The following is a 23,055-nucleotide window of genomic DNA, read 5'->3' on the forward strand; positions in this document are numbered from 1 at the left end:
AGGTGTGGCTTTGGACGGCAAATTGCAGGGAGAAGGGATCATATGCTTTCAGTGCTAGCAGGCTAAAGTTAACATTTTCCAGATCACCTATTGCACCTTTAAATATAGACTAATCCTTATTAAAACTACAGTTTATTCATTCAAGAGCAGTCAGATTTATTAGGCTGCTGTCACTTTAACAGCTAATGCACGGATCCAATATACTGTTACACATGCGTTCTTTCTCAGTGTTTACATTCACTTAAGACATAACTGACTGTGTTTACAAGGATACTTAACAAAACGCTTTTTGACATATTTGTGTTTAGGCTATTTGACTGTTTGCGTGTATCTGAAGCCCACAATATACTTTGGTTATGCACGTTCCACCCCGTCTCGGAGCGCTCGCACAGGATCTCTTGTGTGGCTTAATACGCTTTTAATAACACTGTTTAATATCAAGCACGTCCCGCAGTTTAGAAACAGTAGACTGCATTTGACAACACTGACTTATTTGGCTGATTTGGATGTCAAGTTTGGGCTTTTAGGGAGAAACGAAAGCGTACCGCTGTAAAGGAAGGTGCACGGGACAGTATGCGGCAGAAAAATAATTGTTTCACGACGATTATCTTGTTTTCATAATCGTTGGAAGCCAAAATCAAAAACGAAAAATCTATTACGATTAATAGCACAGTCCTATACGATTCAGTAAAATTTGCACTTTTGGAGCCGATACCAAATATCGGGATCAGAAGCACAAGCAAGGTGCCATTAACAGCAGAAGGGCTGAGAAGGCAAGACCAGGTTGCATAAAGGCTAAAACGTGCCTCCTTTCAATGAGACACAAGCCACACAGGATATGCCCAAAATTTCTATCATATTCGCTAAATTGACTTTGACCTCTGTTGTCCTCTTCTTCCTTTTCTCTTTGTTCCTGCTTTTTCGATCTCTCTCACTCTGTCTTTTTACATAAGATATGCATGAAAGAAGATTCAGTGTGCCTCCTATCTGCAATCTGCTTTCTGTCTGCGTCACAGATCAGAGAGAGAGAAAATCAGTTGGCTTGCTTGTGAATTTCTTATTTGTAGCTATTATTGCCATTTTACCTGTTACTTTTCAACATAGGAACCTCACGGCTGTGGAATTGGTATATTGCGCTGTATATCATATCGATCACCCGGTATTTACTCATCTCCTATCAGTCTATCCTGTTGTTCTTCCTCTCTTTCAGCAAGCATCCGCCCTTCTCTGAGGGGAATCGGGGCAGGGGCTAAACAATTGTCAGACCAAGCTTTGTCAACCCTTTCCACAAGCAGAAGGATGGGACCAAATTGATTTATGACTTAAATTAAATAAATGACATTTGCAGCAGAAGAGGAAGAAAGGGTTTGGGAGGAGGAGGAGGAGAGGGGGAGATCAGTCTGGGTCTGGTTGACTGGACGCATCACGGCGGAGCAAAAAAAAGAGGAACGTTCTGTCTGTCTGGCCAAGAGAAAAACAGACAGGAAAAGAGAAGGGAGAAATATTGGACAGAGATTAGATGCAGAAGTCTTTTTAATACTCAGGCAAAGCTGTGCATTCACTCAAAGAATCTTATTTTGATAGAGCTGCCGTGGAACAATGGTGCACTCCGTGTCTCTTGAGCCAAATTAATTGGAGATGATAACCTGCTTTTCCAGCACGGAAGGGCAGCTAAGCAATTAGTAGCTGCATAAAGATGAGAAACGTCAGTCGTAGCACATTTCAGAGACCATCTTTTATATCTGCTCCAAATTTTTAATAAGGAATTCACAGCACATTGATTTCAATGCCAGACTGTGCTATTCGACTTTGAGAAAAAGTATTGAAAATCGTTCAACAAATAAAATCGTTAAACCAAACTGGTTTAGTCTTTCTATAAGTAGTAACACGTCCTCTGAAATGTCTCTCTCTTTCCACTGATGTCTACGGTGGCCGTGAGAGCTCAACGCGCTGCAACTGAAGAAAACACATGCAAATAGAAAAACACCCGCAATTAAGAAAACATCAATTTCATCAAACATCAAACGTGCTGCAAAAGTTCACAACACAACCAAATACAGAAACGTGCTGCAAAAGTTCACAACAGACATGTTTTTAGGGGACCCCAATTAGTGACGAACCCGGCTGGGACATGCTTATTGCCCGTGAGCATCCCTATGCCCTATACATTTTGTATACTGTAAAGTTATAAGTCATAAACATGTCATCTCTGTATGTTTTGCAAAAAAAAAAAAAAGTTTACAAAATAAAATAAAAAAGTAGACTTTGAGTTATAAGCCTGTCCCAGCTGGGTTCGTCACTTATTGGGGTCCCCTGAAAACATTTTTGTTGTGTTCTATGCTATTTGCAGCGCGTTTCTGTATTTGGTTGTGATCTTTTGCAGCATGTTTCTGTATTTGGTTGTGTTGTGAGTATTTGGAGCACACATGTGTTGCACAACTGATGAAGATGTTTTTTTTTTAATTTGCATGCATTTTCTTCAGTTGCAGCGTGTTGAGCTCTCTCGGCCACCGTAGATGTCACTAATAACGGATGATGTTAAAGGGGTCATATAATGCCATTTTTGTACAAGCTAATATGATTCTTTAGGGTCTAAATTAAAAGTTTGTAATATACTTTAATTAAAAATTCTCATTAGTATTGTAAGAAAACACTCATTTTACCTGGTCAAAAACAGCTCTGTTTTCAGCATGCCATTTAAGTGCATGTGTCTTTAAATGATAATGAGCTTTGCTCACCCCGCCCCTCTGTTCTGTGCGTACACCGTTTGAAATAACACAATAACCATAACGCGTTGTTCATTATAAACGTGGGATTATGAATTATATTGAGAATGTCGAACATAGAAAACATGCCGTAATGTATCCTGAGTGTAAACAGCCGCATTCATCGTGAAGCGTGCAGCAAGCGATTTGCAAAGATTAATATAAATATTAATAAAACGTTGCACTCACTTCTTCTTCTGGAGGTGCAGCAGGAACACGAATAGTTGGTACCGATCCTTTTTTCAGGAGCAGCTTCTTAGCAAAACCAGCTTTATAACGTTACTGACCCTCGTTTGTAAAGCAGTCTGGTGTGTGAAATGATATGCGCAAACATGAAAGCATTGACGTTGATCGTGGGGAATATTCCCTTCGAAAACAAACTCAGCCACTGCGTCTTCAGGTTCGGATTTAGGAACATCAAAATGACTGCTGTGTTCCTTATTACACCCAAGAACAGAACACCACAATCGCTTAGACGCCATTCTGCTCATAGACAGTGCTCCAGCGGATCAACAATGCGGACTATGATTGACAGCTGGGCGGGTCTGTGTTGAAATGCTGCTGTCAATCAACAATCGTGGGAGGGGCATCCGACCGTGTGACGTCACACGGTCGAACGGCTTGATTTGAGAGAGGGGAAAACATATAAGAAGATTTAAAAAAAAAACACTGGATGGATTTTTATAATTTTATGATGGTTGTGTACAGGCACTGCCAACACACATTTCAGTACAATCAACTTGTAAAAGTGCATGTACCATTATATGATCCCTTTAACTAAAGGGATGTACCGATAATTATGTATTTTTTTTTATATTAATGGTAATTATGTTTATATTATAGTTTGTGTAAAAAAAAAAGTGGAATACACAAATACAAAATGAATAGTTTTAAATTTAGACATAGTATACCTTTCTAAAGTTTGGGGCCGGTAAAATTGTGCCCAAATTGTTTTGCGGAACCTGTGACAATTTTTTACAGATTACTTTAATTAATAGAAACTTCAAAAGAACAGCATTTATTTGGAATATAAATCTTTTGGAACTCTGTAAAAGTCCTTACTGTCACAATTGATTTAGTACATCCTTGCTGACTTGAACTTTTGATCATAGTGTATATTGAAATTGAAAATGAAATTGAAAACATGAAAGATGGATTTTCCCTTTGAAATCTGCTAAATATTTCTTATATTATTAAAATATTAGTGCTATCAAAGTGTTTGATGATGACAGAGGTCATCCAGAAGTAAAAAAACGAGCTTGGAAAAAAAAGAACACCGAAAAAAGTTTCTAATAACTTGATTCCACATACCTTCATCATCATATACCTGTCATAATCCTCGATTGGATGCTCATTTATGGGATAATACATTAACCAAGTTCCCTGTCACAGATCTATCTCTTCTCAGGGATTCAGTACTTCTATAAGTGAAAGATTTGTCACGTTAACCTCCAGACAGCCTGTCATATTGCCTATCTACAGGGTGCAGACATTTGCAAATGATAGATGATCTGTCGGCCAGTGTCCCGGATGCCCTGTGTCGGAGCAGAGAGGTCTTAATAATTATAGTGACGATTTCTTTTTCAGAGATTCAGTTAGAAACTCCCATAAAATGATCAGGTGTGACGAAGAGATTCTTGCGCTCCTGAGTTCAGAGCATAGCGGTGTGTGAAAAACACAGCTCCTCGGGGGTTTGCCTGGAAGCTGATAGACGTCAGATGAGAGCTTTTTATTCCCCAGGTTTTAATCTCTGTGTCATTGTGGCATGAGCCAGGAGGGATCGGTTTCATGATGTTACTCGGTGTACCTCAGGTGACCAATCCTTCACTCAGCCCAGTGGGACTGCGGTTATTCTGTAAAGTGGAATAAAGTTGTTATAAATGTGTTTTTAAGAGATCAAGAAACAATAAAAGAGCTATTTGTTATCACACAGTTGTTATTCTGCTAACCAACGTTGGCTTGCAGCATTGTTTTTGACATCTGATACTGTAGATTGAGACTTAAAATAGGCGACCAATTACCTAGATGTTAGAAAATGAAGCCTTGGACACCTTTTTGACACTAATTCTGTCTCAACATTTCTCCGTAGAAGTTATCGTGCCACATATCAATGACATTTGCAAAGGTCACCATCAAATCGAGCTTTAATTTCCATAAAATTAGCATTTTCTCAATTTGCAGATGCTTTTGGACCAAAGTGACTGTGCAAACAGTCGACTGGTGTAACAAGTACAGTCACAGAAAGCATATTGAGGCAAAGCCGTAGAGAATGAAGAAGACCTTCATTCGGATATTACCTTTGGACCCGCTGTTCTTAGAACAGAGGAAAATTACCTTTATTAACCTTCAAAGTAATAACAGAAACACAAGTGCAGTGCCATAACAGTACTCTAGGGCAACCCAACATAACATATGATGCATTATAGACATAATAGAACAGTTTATATACTCAAGTTAACTTAAAAAATAATATTCATGTCCTCTTTATTTTTTATTTTTTTTTGTCTTTCAAATGTCATTACAGTAAATTTGAGCACATGTCAGGACTTTACGGCCTCATTTCATTCAGACTTGTCTGAACCATTGTTATATGCAATGCCAAGAGCACATACACTTTGAAATAACCTTGACTGTTAATAATAGCATTACAATCTTTTAACACAAACATGTACAGTGAAAACATTAGGCCTAATCTCTTTAATGTATGTGATTATGAGTGCTCTGTAGTCTATATTTTATTCAAATCAGTCTTAAAATACATTCATTCATTGGGACATGATCCAAGAAGATTTAAGTGATGACAGCTTGATCCTAAATCATGTTGGAAAAAAACAAAAAACACAGTCGTAAATTGAGTGCCTGGCCTTGGACACACATTATGATAGAGGGTTGTCATCATCGCAGAATGACATACCTCACCTTGGCCAATAAGAAACATGTTACTATCTTTCCATAAGTTTCAGTTTCCAGCTGAAATGAACACTAGAGGCAGTACAGTGCCAACAACCTTTATTCCTTTTCACACAAATTTTTATTATGGAGGCATATTGTTTATTAATAAGGACTTATTTTCACACGGTTCCTTGCACAAAACTATGTTATGACCTCAAATTGTTTTTACCTATTTGTAAACTTATACATTTTGAAATTTGCATCAGATAACCAGCTCCATATGTTTGGCTTTTCTAATGTAGTAAACTTGCTTTAGTAGATCACCTGGTAGTAGTGCACTTGTGATGCGGAGCGCTCGGGTACGAGTCCCGTGAATCCTAGGGTAGGATTTAGTGTAGGTGGTATGTTATTTCAAATGCGATAGTTTAACCTTTTAATGCCATTAACCAAACATGTAATTTTTGAACTGCTGTGATATATACAGTTGTAATCGAAAATATTCAATCCCTTTTGCAAATCAGGTTTATTGGCAAAATGTACAGACTTTCAGCTGTTTGCAATAAACAAATCAAATAAAAGTAATTGAAATAGCTCAACACAACAATTGTTTCAGGTGGTTTCCCAAAATTCAACTGAAAATGCAACTTTTAATGACTTCTGCTTTCTCAAAAGTATTCAACCCCCTGAATAGAATCCCTCACATCAGCACAAATCTGCAAGTGTTGTCTCAATCACACCTGAAGCAACTAATCAAGGGCTTAATTAGTTGCAGCAGGTGTGCTTGAGCTAGAACACATGAAATATCTGAACTGGCTTGGTTTGTTGAGTGTCACGTTTGGCTGCATGTTAGAAATATAGCTAAGTCCAAAGCTAATGGTCCAAAAAGTTAAGAGAAGATATCATCGCCCTTCAAAAACAAGGAACAGGATACAAAAACATAGCACTAAATATTCCAAGAGACACCATTGGAAGCATAGTTTTCAAGTTCAAAGTTAAAGGAACAGTGGTTACACTTCCTGGATGGGGCAGAAAAAGGAAGCTATTAACGACTGCAACCAGATTTCTGAGAAGGCAGGTTCAGAAAAACCCTCGAGTGACTGCAAAAGACCTGCAGCAAGACTTAGTGGCAAACCGATGCCAGAACTCCAACTACACCACTACTGACCCAAAAGCACTAGAAAAGTGCTTAAAATCATATAAATAAGCCACAGAGGTTTTGGGATTCTGTTCTGTGGAGCGATGAAACGAAACTGGAACTTTTCGGCCCTATGGATCAGCTGTATATCTGGAGGAAGAAGAATGAAGAATGAAGCTGAAAAAAACACTCTGTCTACAGGTAAGCTTGGTGGTGCCTTGTGATGCTCTGGGGCTGATTTGCATCCTCTGGCCTTGGAAACCTGCAGCGTGTGGAAGGCAAGATGGATTCATTGAAGTATCAGGAAATCCTAGGAGAAAACGTCATGCCGTCAGTGAGGAACCTGAAGCTTGTGTGTGTGTGGACCTTCCAACAGGACAATGATCCCAAGCATACTTCAAATTTCAACAAGACTTGGTTGCAGAAGAAGTATTTAAGTACTAAAGATGCTTGCCATGATGGGGTTGAATAATTTTGAGACTGCAGAAGTTAAAAGTTGCATTTTAGTTGAATTTGGGAAAACCACTCGAAACATTTGTTGAGCTATCACAATTACTTTTGTTTGATTTGTTTGCGACATTTCACTTCAATTGGTTGTGAAATATAATATCAGAATATAATTTTGCAGAAATGCCGCCATAGGCACATATTTCCAGTCAATAACTGGGTTGGTTTCTTTCCAAGGCACCATTTCTAATTTTTTTTTTTTTTTTTTTAGGTATATATTTTTTTATTTAATTTAAGCTTTATTTCAATAAACAGAAATACTTTTTAACCTCCTGAGACCCTGCGTCCTCATATGAGGACACTACATTTTTGCCTCTTGACACAATGATAGTCAAATTTGTAAATCTTAGACATGTTGGCCACATTTAGGGACACTGCCCACACCATATTGTGGTGATATCACAACATTACACCAATGTCAGTGAGAAGAAAATGGCTGGAATATCAGCAAAATATCAGCAAAACACTTCTACACCAGTTCCCGAAAGAAAAATTACCCAGGTAAAAAATCTATTCAAATTATATGAATGAAACAAATGTATTTATGTACAATACTGGCTCTATCATCATATGTGGATTAAAATTTGACATATTTTAGTAATAGCAGCACTCTAGGACATCAGTAAATGTGAAGCACTCGTTTGAGGACATTGGGACTATATTACGTTATCCCCTTAACTGTCACCGTCCCACCTGGGACGTTTGCCCATATATATTTAGAACAATAATATCTTAGTAAAAACCTAAAGTAATATTGACAAACTATATATAATTTGAAAGCTTAAAATCTCTAGTTTTCATATTTGGTGGCTGTTTTTTAAAATAAATTACAGAAGAGCAGTAATTTATCAATTTGCAACAAGAATATTTCATATTCATTAGGATTTTATTTTGAAATAAAAATAAACATGAAAAATCATGAAAGATTGGTAGAAACCTCAGTTTGTTTTCATGCCAAGAGTTCAAAAGATAACACCGATTAAATGTTATGAGAAAAAAAGGTCTGAAAATGTTTAGAATATAAAGAAAAATATTATGGATTCTGCGGCAGCGAGCTATAACGCACATATGTGCTCTTTTTATGTTTATTAGAGGTTGAAATCAAATCAAATACTGCCAAAACACCCATACTATTTCTGAATAGGATGTATTCTTCATAAATTGTATGAAATTATGGAAATACATGGTTCAGATCACTCAAAACATATGAAAATGGAGACGCCCTTATATGGTCAGTAAGGAAGCTGGCTGTCCATCTAGTGAAAAAGTTTGGTACTGCGCCCAAATAAAATCTTACTGAAAGCTCATTTTTTGAGATATCAATCTAAAATTTGGAACACAACTTATTTAGATTTTTGGCTTTAATTTTCTAGCAGTTTTAGAGTAAAATATATTTTATAATATATATATTTTATATAAAATATAAATATTTATATTTTTACATTCTATATTTTCATAAACTCAAACTTGTATAACTTTTTTTCTGTTTCACTTTCATAATTTATTTCACTTCTACAATAATCTGGCAAATGTCTTCTTAAAAACAAGACCAACCATATGTCTATATTCCAAAGCATTCTTGAATTACAACCATTTAAGTTTGTCTTTTGATTGCTAGCACTAAGTCCTCATATGAGGACATAATATGGTAAATCATACACTGTAAAAACTAAAGGAGCCTCAAATATCCTGTCGGATACTCAAGGAACTTCAAAATGTAATTTTGGTGCCTCAAAGCTCTTTCTCCTATAGTAGGGTTACTGGAGGAGCATTGACAATCTTTGAGGTTCTTGCTGGAACTTATGGGATCCTTTAAGCACTTTGTATTTAGTTCAGAGGTTCTGGAGTCACCTTTTCATTACCATGAGACCTTGAAGTGCTTTGGGGGAAAATAGAGGAACTTGAATGCGATAGAAGGGTTATTGGAAGATCTTTTAACATTTAAGTGGTTCCTGGAAGATCTCTTATGTTAAAGCCAGCATCTGGAGGAACCCAATGGTTCAGTGAGGCCAGAATAAGATTATTATTATCCTATTATTATTACTATTATTATTGTTATTATTATTATTATTACAGGCTATACTTAAGTTTGATTCAGTATACATACCCAGGTGAAAAAGACGTACTATTAAATGTATTAAAAATGTACTTGAGTGGGTTTTTAGTAGACCTACAATACAAATATACTTTAATGCATTTTTAATAGGCTACATTTAACAGTAGCCTACCTCTTTTTCACTTGGGTAGCATTTATTTAGTAGGCCTATAGGCCTACTTTATTAAATAATTTAAACCTTAAACAAAAACACAACATAATAATAATAATATTAATAATATGAAGAAGAAGACCCAGGAGGAGAGAGTTTTATTCTATTTTATTTTATTCGAAACTGCTGCTATTCCTCTGCTGTCGTCGCTTCAGTGATGCTTCAGTGATGCTCGCGCTGCTCGCGCGCAACAAAGCTCAGCTGATCGACGTCATCGGGTTTGAACTTTGAAAGTAACGGCTCTCCTCATCAAAGCTTCCGCCGTTTGTTCGGCTCTCCATTACAAGGTTTGTAAACTCGCCAAATATATATAAATACAGAGTATACTCACTATATATTCAAACACACATATATAAACTAAATTTATTATACATTACTACGTTTTTACAGTGTTTACCCCTCGTTTATGGCACACTATCTGGTATGAAGGTTTTAGCCGCAATGTTAGCCTAACTAACGTTACGTTGATCTAACGAACAAATGGAAATTATTGACGTATTGTCTTAGATTGATTTAGTCATTCAGTTCAACATATTCCTTACAATTGTGTCGTCAAATTGCTGATATAGCCTAACTAATTTAGCTGAATAACAAAAGCAGGTTAATATAGTTTGGTATGTTTTTGTTTAGCCTTACTTTAACTTACTACATGTGCCCTCATTCTCTCAAATACCATTTTAAAGCCATTTATGGTCAATAAATATTTTGCTTTGTTCTTTTGTTTCCCCAGAACAACCATTCCATTTCTAAAATAATCTGAACATTTCAGTGGCAACATTGAATTACAGTAAGTTACCTGCACCACATGCAGTACTTTATTACTATGAACTTTCTCTGTGTGAAATTGTATTGTTTGACTGTGACTGTGTACTTGTGTTTTTTAATCAGTTTTTCTCTGAAAATCTTCCCTCATGCTCTCAAATCTCATTAATGTTACTCAGAAAAATAATATCACATTGGTTCACAAATAATGCTTTGCATTTTTTCTTATATCTTTATTATTTGCATTTGAATAAGACATTTTAACTCTGAATTATAACTTCAAGTTTGTTATTTTTCTACAAAAAAAAAAAAGGAAAAAAATATTATATGGCTCCAGAAGACTTACAACACAACCCATAACACATGAGTTGTGAACTCATTGATTATTTTTAGGATCTTTTCTGGGACATTTTTGGAGCTTAACCATTTTTACATAAATTGTTTCATTGAATTGAACCATACAAGTGTACATAAGAATGGTTTCATGAATGATTTACACTATTTTCTGCTTGTGTTTCATACAGTGTAAGCGATCGGTGACTGGGTGACATTATGCCTGAGATCTTCTTTTGGGTTCCACAGACAGAAAGTCAATCAGGTTTGGAACGTCACAAGGCTTAGGAAATTATTTAAATTTCACAACTATCAGTTTAATAACCTTACTAACAGTACATTTTGTACTTTGCAGAGATCTCGGTAAGCTGAAATACAAGTTTGATCAAGAATAAAAATCCTCCTGTAGACCTGAAAATCACTGAAGTGCTTGGACCATCCACCAGAAAAGAGGAAAAACAAACGGAAAACGAATCTGCTGTACCTCACACCAACTTGGTCCCATAGTGACATTTTTGACCACAAACGAAATTGCTGATCGTGTGAATTCTTATTGAAATGACTGAATTCACCAGTGAACATTCACAGAACAACAGATCATTTTACTGCACCTTAATACTGTTTCCAGGTCGAAGCCTCTACTTCCTCTATCTTGTTTCATGAGAATACTCAACAACAATTTATGAACACTGTTGATTCAAGTCACACATTTAAGCTTTTCAAAAGCCATAGTGGACATTACAGTCTCCAGTCTCATGGCATCCCGGACTTCAACATTTTATGAATCAAAATAGCTGAATAACTAACCATCTGAGATTTCGGTATAGAGATAAAGGTTAGGATCATAATTTTCAGGAATATTACAGCACAATGAGTGCATATTAGCACTGTTTGTTTGTTTGTTTTTGGCATCTGATAGAGCTTTGGCATCTGATAGAGCTTTTGGACTTGACGTGATGTCAGACTTACCATCGACCTGAAACACAAATGTTTTAAAGTTAAGTGAAGATGGACATTTTTAATTAGTCAAAATGTTTGTTTTTTTTACATTGTTTTATTTTGTGGAACATATGTGTTTCCATGCATTTTGTTGAGATGTCTTTTCTTGTTTATCTATTGTATGGTTGATTATTCATGTTGCTTATGTATTATATTTTTTGTGTATTCATTGATATTAATTGTTAGCTTTTTTTCCCATGTGCATGGAAGTGTATGTATAAAAATGAATATCAAATATGTAATAAACAATTCTTATTTTGTATTTGGTTCAATTTGTTTATTATAATAGAAGTTAAAGGTAACCATAGTAACAACATGAAATTAAATATTAAAAAAAAAATGAAATTTGGTTCCTGGAGGCACCCAAAGTGGTTCCACACAGTGCCTAATATTAGAGTTCCTCAGGAAACCTGTGTGGTTCTTCAGAGAACCACCTCTTTTTAAAGGGTGCCTAGAGGATCTACAGACGGTTCCGCCGGTGTGGCAAAGTGAAGAACCCCAAAAGGTTCCTCCAGGCACCTTTTATTTTTACAGTGTAGACCCACTGTCCTCACATGAGGACATCATTTTCTGCAAAAACTACTTCCTGTACAAAAACAAATTTTAGTTATTATATTTATTAAGTCCTACTTATCCCAAATAGCAAGAACAATTATAAAATGCACACCAGGCAAACGCTCGGGTAGTTTTGGTTTTAGATGACAATAACAACACTGCCACAGACGCTTTCATCTTGCGTAAAAGAAAATTATTTCAGTTCAAATCGATATTTCATGTCCATTTATTTAGTATTTATTTAATAAGTAACCATGAAATAATCTGGATATTGTACAGTCAGCAGGCCATTATCACAAAAATATACCCCTTCACAAGTCCTGCCAACCTGCCCAGGTTTATTTTGTGATAATGGGCAGCTGACTTTTTCCCTTTACTTACTTTTAGCACTGACAAAAATAATTCAACATCATTTTCATTTATTAAACTGTTTTCCATAGTTTAAATATTGCTTATTTGGTATTTAACAGGGCTAATTGGTCCTTTCCAAAGCAAGTTACTATGTACTCTGTGCAAGTGTTGCCTCCCTGGAGCAACATAAGGTTAAGATGACCCATTTAAAGACAAGACACCATGGTAAAAGAGTTCTCAGTACCTATCCAATTGCCAGCTCACTCTTACCTGTCCCCTTTGCATTTAATTTTTATTTTTTTATTTTTTTTATTGGTGGGCTCTAACTCTACATCAGTGTCATACAGATGTTTTTGTTCCCATAAAGATAATTCTATTAGTAAGATGCTGTGGTCCAAGAGTGTGTGTGTAAGTGGCTGCCAGTATGTGTGTGTGTGTGTGTTTCAGAGATTGTGAATGATCCTATCTTTTTGTATGAGAGCTTGTGTGTTAGTGTGAAAGTGTATAAACACACACTGATATAGTGCTCATTAAGGAGCTCTGGCTTGGCTGGGCTTGGCTCCAGGGCCACATGTTTCTCCTGTGCTGTGCTCTGCTATTTCTGTATGCAGTGTTTGGCTTGGATTTATACTCAGCTGCTCTCTCAGTCACCTTGTCTTGTCTAGTCTCATTCTTCACACAACGTCAATGCATTTCTATCTTGGCTGGCTAATAGACCTATCTACTGTACTTTCATTTTGATGAATTTAGTATGTGTGAGCTTGAGGCAGAAACCGGATTGATGGCAACCTTAAAACCTTGTGTTCCAGTAGTCAGTGTTAGTGGTTCAGTGTTAGTCGCCTTCATTTTCTCTTTAACACAGCTGGGTTTTTTTTAACACATATAATAATAATAATAATTCTGAATGAAACAATGTTGAGTGGGAAATAGTGTAGAAGAGAATTGCTTTTATCATTTGGGATTTGATTGGATAAACCATGTTTGCAAACGTTATGTGTGAGGATATTATTTGCTAACATTTTTTATGCCAGGATATTGACTAATACTTCTTATGCGACAATTGACTAATATCTTGTATGCAAAGATGTTATTGGCTAATGTTATTTATGCTGCAATATTGGATAAAGTTGTTTTATGCTAGGATATTGGCTAATTACATATGTTAAGATATTATTGGCTAACATTGTTTATGCAAGGAAATTATTGGCAAATGTTGTGTATGCTGTAGGATATTGGCTAATAGTAAAGCTAGAATATTATTTGCCAATTTTATTCATGGCACAATATTATTAGCTAATGCTATTATGCTAGGATGTAATCGGCTAATATATTTATGTATTATTGTCTAATATTATTTCAGGATAAGTTAATTCTGTCTAACATTCTTTATGCTAGGATTTTATTGTCTAATATAAGCCTATTTGTAACATTGTTTTTCTCCACCTCCATGATCTTGTTTACTTCAGTGGAGCAAGTTTTTACTGGAAAAAAGTTTCAATATTAAATTAAACTAACATTGCTTAGCAAACAGTCGAAATATGTTACATACATATGTAACTACCCTGAGCAGTATGATCTTACTTTGAGTTTTTCACCTCAGCACTAACAGAAGCTTTTACTTAAGAAAAAGTGAAGATTTTAACTCTGACTGAGTTGTAGGGTTTGATTTTGTGTTTGATCTTGGTGTTAGCATGCGTGTGCCTAGCCTTCACAGGTGTCGAGTTTTCATATGACCGACGCTCTGCAGGTTATGTGATGTAACTTGCCAGCATTATTTTGTCACTGGCGGTGTTTCTCGGGCCATGCATCCCCTCATGAGTGGCCAAAGTGTGTTTTTGCACCTGATTGAAGAAGGCCACTGGGATGTCATGTGAAGTGCAGTGAAATGTGTGAGGGATGTGTGTTGCTGTGAGCTACTACAGATGTTTGGAAGACAAGAATTTGTGTAATATTTCCTATAAGGTATTTACACCGTGTGTGTGTGTGTGTGTGTGTGTGTGTGTGTGTGTGTGTGTGTGTGTGATGTACTGAGGGACAGTGGGAGTAATGTTTGTGTGTGTAAGGAGATGAGGGAGTGGGAGAGGGGGATGTGTTTGCTCATGCATTTGTGTTTGTGTCTCTCTGAGGGGTTCAGCCTGGAGCTTCATGGATCTTTGTTGAAAGACTGCTCAGTTTGTGTCCATTCTGAGTCTCTCGCTCTCCATCTCTCTTAACAGCTCAGCCGAGAGGAAAAGGTTCACCTTCCCTTCCAGACACCTCACATATTCATTTCCCAGTACCTCTCCTCAGATACAAGATACCAAATCTCTTCCAATGATCACATGACTCGGTTTGCTTGTCAACCTTCCCCTTCCCCAGAGGAAGCTCAGGGTTGCCGTGGGGATGAGGATCCTGGTGGCAGATTTGGAGAATCCGAAGCAACGTTACCATGGCAGAGCCTGAGTCTGGGGAAGGGGCACTTTTTGAAGCACTTGTTGTTGCAGCTTCCTGCTTGTTTTTGTCTCATTCTTAACTTATTAATATTTTGCACTTACGAGGGAGCACTACATGACAAAGTAACAGATACTTCAATATCTTACCAAATAGACTTACTTTTTACTAAGTAAGTAGCACATTTGAACTGAAACAGGTCTGTTATGGATTGAAGTTCAGTCTTTTCAATATATGTCAAGGAACCAAGTTCACGTCTAATTTTAACAACCCAGTTTACTTAAAGGGTTAGTTCATCCAAAAATTATGTCATTAATTACTCACCCTCATGTCGTTCCAAACCTGTAAGACTCTGAACACAAATGAAGATAATTTTGATGATATCTGAGAGCTTTCTGTCTCTCCATTGACAGCCTACACAACTACCACTTTCAAGACCCAGAAAGGTAGTAAAGACATCATAAAAGTAATCCATGTGATTTAACCTCAATTTTATGAAGTAACGCGAGTGCTTTGTTTGTGCAAAAAACAATTTACCCCTTTATTTACAAAATATTAAACTCCAATGCATTCACATTCAGAAGTATTTCTATATATAAAAAAAAAATGTTTGAAGAACTTTTGAACTGTATTTCTGAGAGAAATGGGATATTCAATTAGAAAAAAGTTACACTGAGAGAAAGTTAGGGTGGAACTTAATTGTATTTATGTGGAACTGATTGGACCATGACGGTTAAAGGAGCTGAGTTGAAAAATAAGTGGGTTTGGTGACGTCAGTCGATACATACAGATGTTTTAGAGGTGTAGCAATTCTATAATGAAAGAATATGAATAGAAATATTTTTATTTGAGCAGTGTGTGACCAAGACAAGGAATGCCTTTTAAGAAAGTAAAAAGGAAAGTCAATTTTGATTTTATGTCTTCTTTAATCCTTATTGATTAAGGACCAGCTGGCCAATGTTTCTGTTTTAGCTTTCATTTTAGTTGTCAGAGAACCATCTGTTTTTGCAGATATGGGTAGCTAATCTTTTTTAAACAGAAACAAAAAACCTGGATGGGTTATTGCCATTATTAAACACAAATAGTACATCTGACTGCAAGCTTTGGGCAACCAGTGAGTCTAGGGAAGGATTGTGAATTTGTACCATGACACACTGCATACTTTCAGTGTTGATGTTGGGTGTTAAAGACCAACCAGCATCATAAATATTATATTTAATTTTTATTCAGTGTGGCATGAGCAAAAAAAGGGTAGATTTCTAACCAGTAGGTTTCTGCACCAGCTGAGCAGCTGCCACTGAGATGAATGGAAATGCTAACGGATAGCCTTCTCCAGGTATTATAGACCTCCTTGGGGCAATTGCTCAGCAGGCCCATGCATTAATCCGTCATTGAGCGAGATATGCATGGAAAGAGTCCGACCCAGCACACTAGGCAGACAGCAGAAGAGGGAGTAACTTCCTGCAGTGGGAAAAGGCAAACAAAAAGAGAAGATGAAAGACAAACAGAGACGGGAGAGAAAAACGAAGAACAGGTCAGACAAGATGCAGAAGGGAGCATACCGCAATACGCACCTTTAGCTGTACTGTGTAACGCACAAACATGCAGATGCAAATATACTGAAACATAATGGAAATTCTTGTTTTGGCAGAGGAGGAAGATCACAAATATTGACCACCTTATTGTTATACACTTGAATGTTCTGAAAGCCTTTTTGTGATGGTAAGAAATGCCATAGAACATAAGAAAAGGGGTCAAGGATGTTGTGATAGAGTTTCTTTCATTACTAAACAAAAGGTCACATTGAGATTCAGAAAGATGCAAGATGCAATTAAGTCTGACCGTGTTTCGTAGTTGCGTGAAGAGGGCAGAAGAGAACAGATTTTTTTTTTTAAGACTGAACGAGTGCGGAAAGGTCTGGCAACAGAAAGGCAAGCAGTCCAGGAACACAGCAGAGAGAGGGATTGAGAGGGAGGGACTGGTGAGAAGGGGGCGGGGCCTGCATTCTGCTCAGCCTATCAGATCCAGACAGGGGCAGGCAATGACAACTGGTGTAGGAGCGAGTGAGAGAAGGAAAGAGAGAGAGAGAGAGAGAAAGAGAGAGAGAGAGAGAGAGAGCATGAGAAGGAGAGAGGTAGACGGAGATGTATATTCTCAGTCCCTCAGCCAGAGGCAGAGAGCTTGGTCATACCAGAATAGCACAGGACGGTCCTGGTCCAAAGTGTGTTTCGGAGTGTGGGCCGGACAGCATGTCGGATCCTGAAGCCAGAGTGAACTCAAAAAAAGCCGGCATTCGGGCTGCTGTCATTCTGATCGGACTACTGCACAAGTCCAGACGGCAGAAGGAGAAAGAGAGAGAGAAGGAGCGGTGGGTGAACTTTTATTTTTTCCCACCCACTAATTTGTCCTGTGATTTCATATCTGGCTTGGTTCTGGTGTTGTTTTCGGCCGCCGTGCTCTAGTTGACCTGCGTTTATGGCTATGTATTATGTCTTTATGTACACTTCATACATTTATTGTCATCCCAGAGTGTGTTGTAATTGGGTCAGTATATAGTAAAGGATCATTTTTTGGGGCTCTTTTGAGGATGTTCTTGTTTGCAACTTCCCAGCTTCCCTCCTCATATGCCCCAAGGCAAAATCTTAGGTATTGCTCATTCATAACTCAGGACACTTGATGGAGTTCTCAATTATGTGCCATTAAAGTATCTCAACTGTTTCTGATGGAGAAATGACGTAACACATAAATTTGTCAATTGTTGATATACTGTACAGTCAATGTACTGTATGGCTATAGAATTATCATGGATTACATCTTTGGTCTCGCAAGAATATGATGATAAATGTTGAGACATTTAATCACAGACTTTGGTGTATTTGGTACAAATCTGAGGACAGTTTGAGACATTGTTGAGAGCAGTGTTGTTCTAGATTTTTTTATATATATATATATATATATATATATTAATGTTGTAATTTGGATTATTTTAAATGAACTTTTATTTTTCATATTTTTAGGTTTAATTTAATTTAATTTTCTTTTGTAATTTAGGTTAAATTAAGTTTTATTTCAGTTTAAGTTTTTTTTCCCAGCAATTGTAGTGCTTAAATTTTAGCTTTAAATTTCTAATTTTCATTTACTTTAAGTTTAATCTAATATTTATATTTTAATGATTGAATACTTTAAATAATTTTAGTTCACCATAATAACTCTAATCTTTTGAAACTCAATGTGAGGTTGTTGGGGGTCTTTTTTTTTTCTGGACAAGCAAAAGCTCCCTTGCTCTCTTATCAGATCTCATTGCTGTCTAGTAGGAGAAACAGTTAAGATATTAAGATCACATGTATTTTCTCTTTCCTTTGTAACAGTCCATGTACAAAGAGTTCAAAAGCAAATACAGCTCTGTTAAACAAACAGAGAGTAAACAGAGAGAGAGAGGGGCAGATAGTTTTCACCAAACTGGGGTGAAAATGACTGGTCAGGGTCATCCAGGTCAGATCGTTTGTAGAAGTAAATCTCAGAGGAAGAAACCACAAAACTATTTCTCAGCTATCATTTACTAAAGGCTTCTCCAGTGGCTGTCTGGTCAGTAGCCGTGTTGCTCTATATCAACTGGCATGATTATCACTAACAGTGGCCCTAGTGTATACTTTGTCTAATCATTAATTAAAACCGATTTGACCGCATAGGCACGTCCTAACACACATCCAAAACAAACTCTTTTACGCAGGTGTCGTGCCGCTCTGAACCCTACACACAATGCGATTTGTGTTCGGAGGCGCCGCGTGTGCGGCTCCATTTGCATAGATGTCATCGATAACTGGCATGGTTACTGACATCACTGCGAGACGGCCCAGCTGGAGTCGCCCTGTTTATTCCCTCTAGATCCGTTCTGTCCCGTTCTTCAGCTCAGATGGGCACTCCGTGAGAAGAAAGTCTACATCTGACAGGCTTTACAGGTCTGCTGTGTTTGAATGAGTGATAAGCAGGGCATATCTGTCAACATTATAACGTGAATCACCTTGAAGGCTGGTTGTTTCAAGTTTGGTCCGTCAGGAAAGTTATTGCTTCCTCTTGTTTTAATCAAAGGGTTGAATGCTGTAGTAATTGCATTGTTTTATCTTAAAATAAAAAAGGTTTGGTACAAGGTTCGAGAGTGTAATTTAATGATGTTGATGAGTTAATGATGCTCTTTGAGTTGGTAAAAAGCTCTTTAAAAAAGAGCCTTCTTTACCAGTGCTTTTGTCTTGATTTCCAGTAGAAATATAAAAAAAATCCATAAAACAAGGTGAAGTTATTAAATAAGTTATTAAATATTATATAGTTGAATTTAATTAAGACATATTTACATTTTACATTTTTAATAATAATAAATTCTGCACCTTAGAGTGAGAATATATTATGTATAATATAATATAATTAAAAAAATATTTTTGTAGCATACATCTAAAAACAAATAAAATAAATAGTAAGTTTAATGCTTCATACTATTTTCCAGTGGGTTAAATTATGCTATATAAATTCTCTAATATATATTTAATGCAATTTTGCTCCTCAAGTAAATTTATTTCTTTTTTAAAAAAAAAAAGATTTTTTTTTTTACTGGAAAACAAGACAAATACTTTTTTTTTTTTTTTTTTTTTGTGCATTATTTTAGTTGTTTTCGGTCTCTCTACCACCTTGACTAGTTTCATGTTTTATTTTGGTTAATGATTCTTTATTTTACATGATGCTCCTCTTCCTTTTATCTTGGCAAGTGCTGTAAGATGAGAGCAGCAGCGAAAGCATTTCTTCATAAGCTCATTAAGCACCAAAGCAAATGTTTTTTCTGGTTTCCTGTTTCATTCACTGAAATCTAATTTTCTCCACCTTCATCACTCATTTCTCCCATGATCCTGTCTCCTGCAGTTCACATGAACTGCCTTTACCTCCTGACTCATTCTGTTTCCATCACACTTTATTTTCCTTCAGCTTTTTTCACTTTTCTCCGTGTGTAATTTTTTTTCCTTACGTACCTCCGCTGTGCCCTCCTCCCACCTTTACTTCCTCTTCGCTCAGTTGTTTTACCCCCCTCTCTCTCTCTCTCTCTCTCTGTTGTTGAGAAAGCGTTTTTGATTAGCAGCTGCATGAAATTAAACTACAGTAAACTAGGTCACCTTTTGCCCTCTGCCTCTCATATAAACATACACAGACTCAATGTCCTCTAGGTCCGAGGATAAGATTCCCAGCATAAGATTCCAGTTCAGTTCCTCATTCGGCTGAATCATAGTCTGCAACTGTAAGAGCGAGTCATCTTTGAGTACCTGGAAAAAACCATGCAGCTCATTCATCCAGAAGAGGCTGTAAAACAGTCCTCTAGCTGCCAGCACAATGGCGAAGATCACTCCGTAAAATACACACAGTAAAAACTCAAAGTAAAGGGGTCAAATGGCAACAAAGCATATTGAGCAAGTGATGGATTACGTTCTAATGTTCCTTATCAGTCCTACTAAAGGTAAACATTAAATGAGAGGGGGTGGAATATTCCTTCTGAATGTCCCTGAACTTTTTGTTTGATTTATACTGCCGTGCGAAAACAAAACACCGTAATTTTGTCAAAGTCAGTAACAAATCAGTGATTTTAACAATCTGAAAATACATTTGATTTTGTATCAACATTTCGTTTTAATGACTCTAAGCAGGTCATGTGTTGTATTAAGTAAATTCAATGCACCTTGAATATATCCACATATTAATCATTATTACAAATATCATGAATTATTCTGAGTATTTATGATTAGGCCTAATTCATAAATAAATATCATTATGCTTTTTGTGCCACAACCTGAATATCCTTACCATGTCATAAAGTCAGATTAACTAATATTTTAAGAGACTTACTGACCTTGACACAGTTATTATGATGGTCTTCGGTCTTCCTTTCTGTGATGTAATTTCCTGTTTTTTTTCGCCTGCACATTCTGGATGTCTGCACAATTGTGCCAAACTACTCAATATGGTTTTCTCTTTCATCCTTTTAATGAGGCTTTTTTTTCTTTTTCTATGTAGATATTTTAGATATTTCAGACATTATACCTCCAGTTTGAATACATAAATGTACATAAAAATATAAATACATGTTGACCAGATGCTGTAAGTTGTGTATTCAAGTCACTGTGAGAAATGCGTTGCTTTTTATGTATTTTTATTCAAAAAAATAAATAGATATGGACAAATGTCAAACTCCTAATCGATTTGTGAACAAAATCAGATCTTTCAGAATATGATTTGTTCTGTGACAGATTAGTTTAGCTCAACTAAGCTCAGATTCAGAGAAGACAGAGTGTGAAAAGTGATATCAAATCAATCAAAATTCAATCAAAAGACATTGAAGCCATTTTCCCCAGCTTCACTGTTGCCATAGTTTCTGCATTTTACCTTTTATAGGGTGATAGTATAGCTGCCACTCATTATCAAAATAAAAGTGTCTCTTCTGGTGTGTGTGTGTATAGTGGTCCATTGAACTGTATCTGTATAAGTGGAATAGATGAGGTGACCACGTCTCTTAACAAGTGCTTCCGAAACGGTTTCACTGACATGTTGTATAGAGCCTATTTACAGAGCTGTTGAACTGAGGAGGGTATTTTTAGAAGTCACTTTTCTTTTCCCCTTTCTCTCTCCCATTCTCGCTCTCTCAAAACCCTGTGGCGTCCTCTTTGTCTCCTGTTAGACTGTTGATTTAGAGATATGGACAAAGGGTTAATGCATTTAAAACCCCCAGAGGAGCACAGGTTGCTTTAATAGAGGGAGTGATATCAAAAGCCCTGCTCAATGGCAGCGTCTCACCAGCCCCCCTTAAGGCCCCTGTGCTGGTCTGATGAGACTCTTTTTGACTTTTTGAATGTGGAAAGCCTCCAAAAACTAACAACTGTCCAATTTGTCTAAAGGCAAATAAACACGAGCTGCTCCCAGAGTCACGCTGGAGGCAAAAACATGACTGGATACTGTCAAACAGGTGAGGGAAGATATTGTTGATGTGAGAATGAATTGGATTTATTCGGACAGTTGGAAAGAGGGATTACATATCAACAGGTTTGTGTCTGTTCCCTTGCCAGTGGCCTACTTGTTTTCTTATTTAGCTTTTTTTATAATCTGAGATGCCGACGCACCACCAAACATGAAAATCCTCTTGCGTGGGTCCCACTTTCTGAAATATACAACAGCTACATTGGGGGGATAAAATGGTGTAGGGTTTACTTTGAAACACATTTCACTCAAATGACATACAATGAAACGGCACGTAACATTGAATTAAACCATTATGAAGTAGAAAGACTGAAATACGATTTTCTTTTAAAGCGGCCATGAACTGCATTTTTTTTTTTAAATGTTCTCTGAGGTCCACTTATAACGTTTTAAAGAATTTTACATCAAAATTTAGAAGTAATAGGCCATTTTCTACCCTGTTTTCGGAGACTTGGAGGTTAACGCCCACTGCTATGATTGGGTAACAGTTGTGCATATTAAAATAAGTACTTGGAGTTACCACAGTTATAATGGACAAAGGATGATTTACGGTGTTTTGTGTAAATGGAATTATGAATGAATGTGCCATGGTTTGTCACACTGTTGTTCTTATAGGCCATTAGTTCATCCTTTTCAAACATATACATTGTCATTTTGCAGTCGCGTTTTAAATAAAATGAAATGTGTTGAAATGTCTTACTGATGATAAAACATAAGATGTCGGCCACTGAAGCTTTTATTCAGGATTACAGTAAATGGCTTAGATAAAAACAACTAAATCAGCATTCTCTACGTGTTTTCTTCCGTATCCGACAATAATCCAACGCAATAACCCCATAAATGCTGAAGTAAAGGAAAGAACAGCATATCACAAGTATTCAGTTTGACTGCGGCACTATAAATACTCAGTAAATATCAAGCAATCTGTATCAGACAAAGCAATAGTGACACATAGTAAAAACACCGGTACTTACACTTGTGTGTTGCGACATTACTGTCGGATGCAATGTAGTTGGCACAACAATTTCGCCATTGTTCTGTGGAAAAGGAATGA

General features: G+C 36.7%; 1 protein-coding gene across 12 annotated transcripts in view; it reads left to right on the forward strand.

Annotated features, from left to right (window-relative positions):
• Positions 1–23,055, forward strand: part of rap1gap2a (RAP1 GTPase activating protein 2a) — a 92,648-nt gene that overhangs the window by 33,759 nt on the left and 35,834 nt on the right. The window contains exon 1 of one of the 12 annotated variants that reach the window (XM_079885816.1): positions 17,058–17,364. The exons of 8 other annotated variants lie outside the window; for them this stretch is intronic. In XM_079885816.1, coding sequence (XP_079741942.1) covers positions 17,141–17,364 — 224 coding nt within the window. In that variant the 5' untranslated portion in view covers positions 17,058–17,140. Of the gene's footprint in view, positions 1–17,057; positions 17,365–23,055 lie in introns of those variants that run through there. 3 more of the 12 variants (XM_079885805.1, XM_079885812.1, XM_079885813.1) reach the window with 3 other exon arrangements.

This window comes from Squalius cephalus, assembly GCF_949319135.1.
Source record: "Squalius cephalus genome assembly, chromosome: 11".
Lineage (NCBI taxonomy): Eukaryota > Metazoa > Chordata > Actinopteri > Cypriniformes > Leuciscidae > Squalius > Squalius cephalus.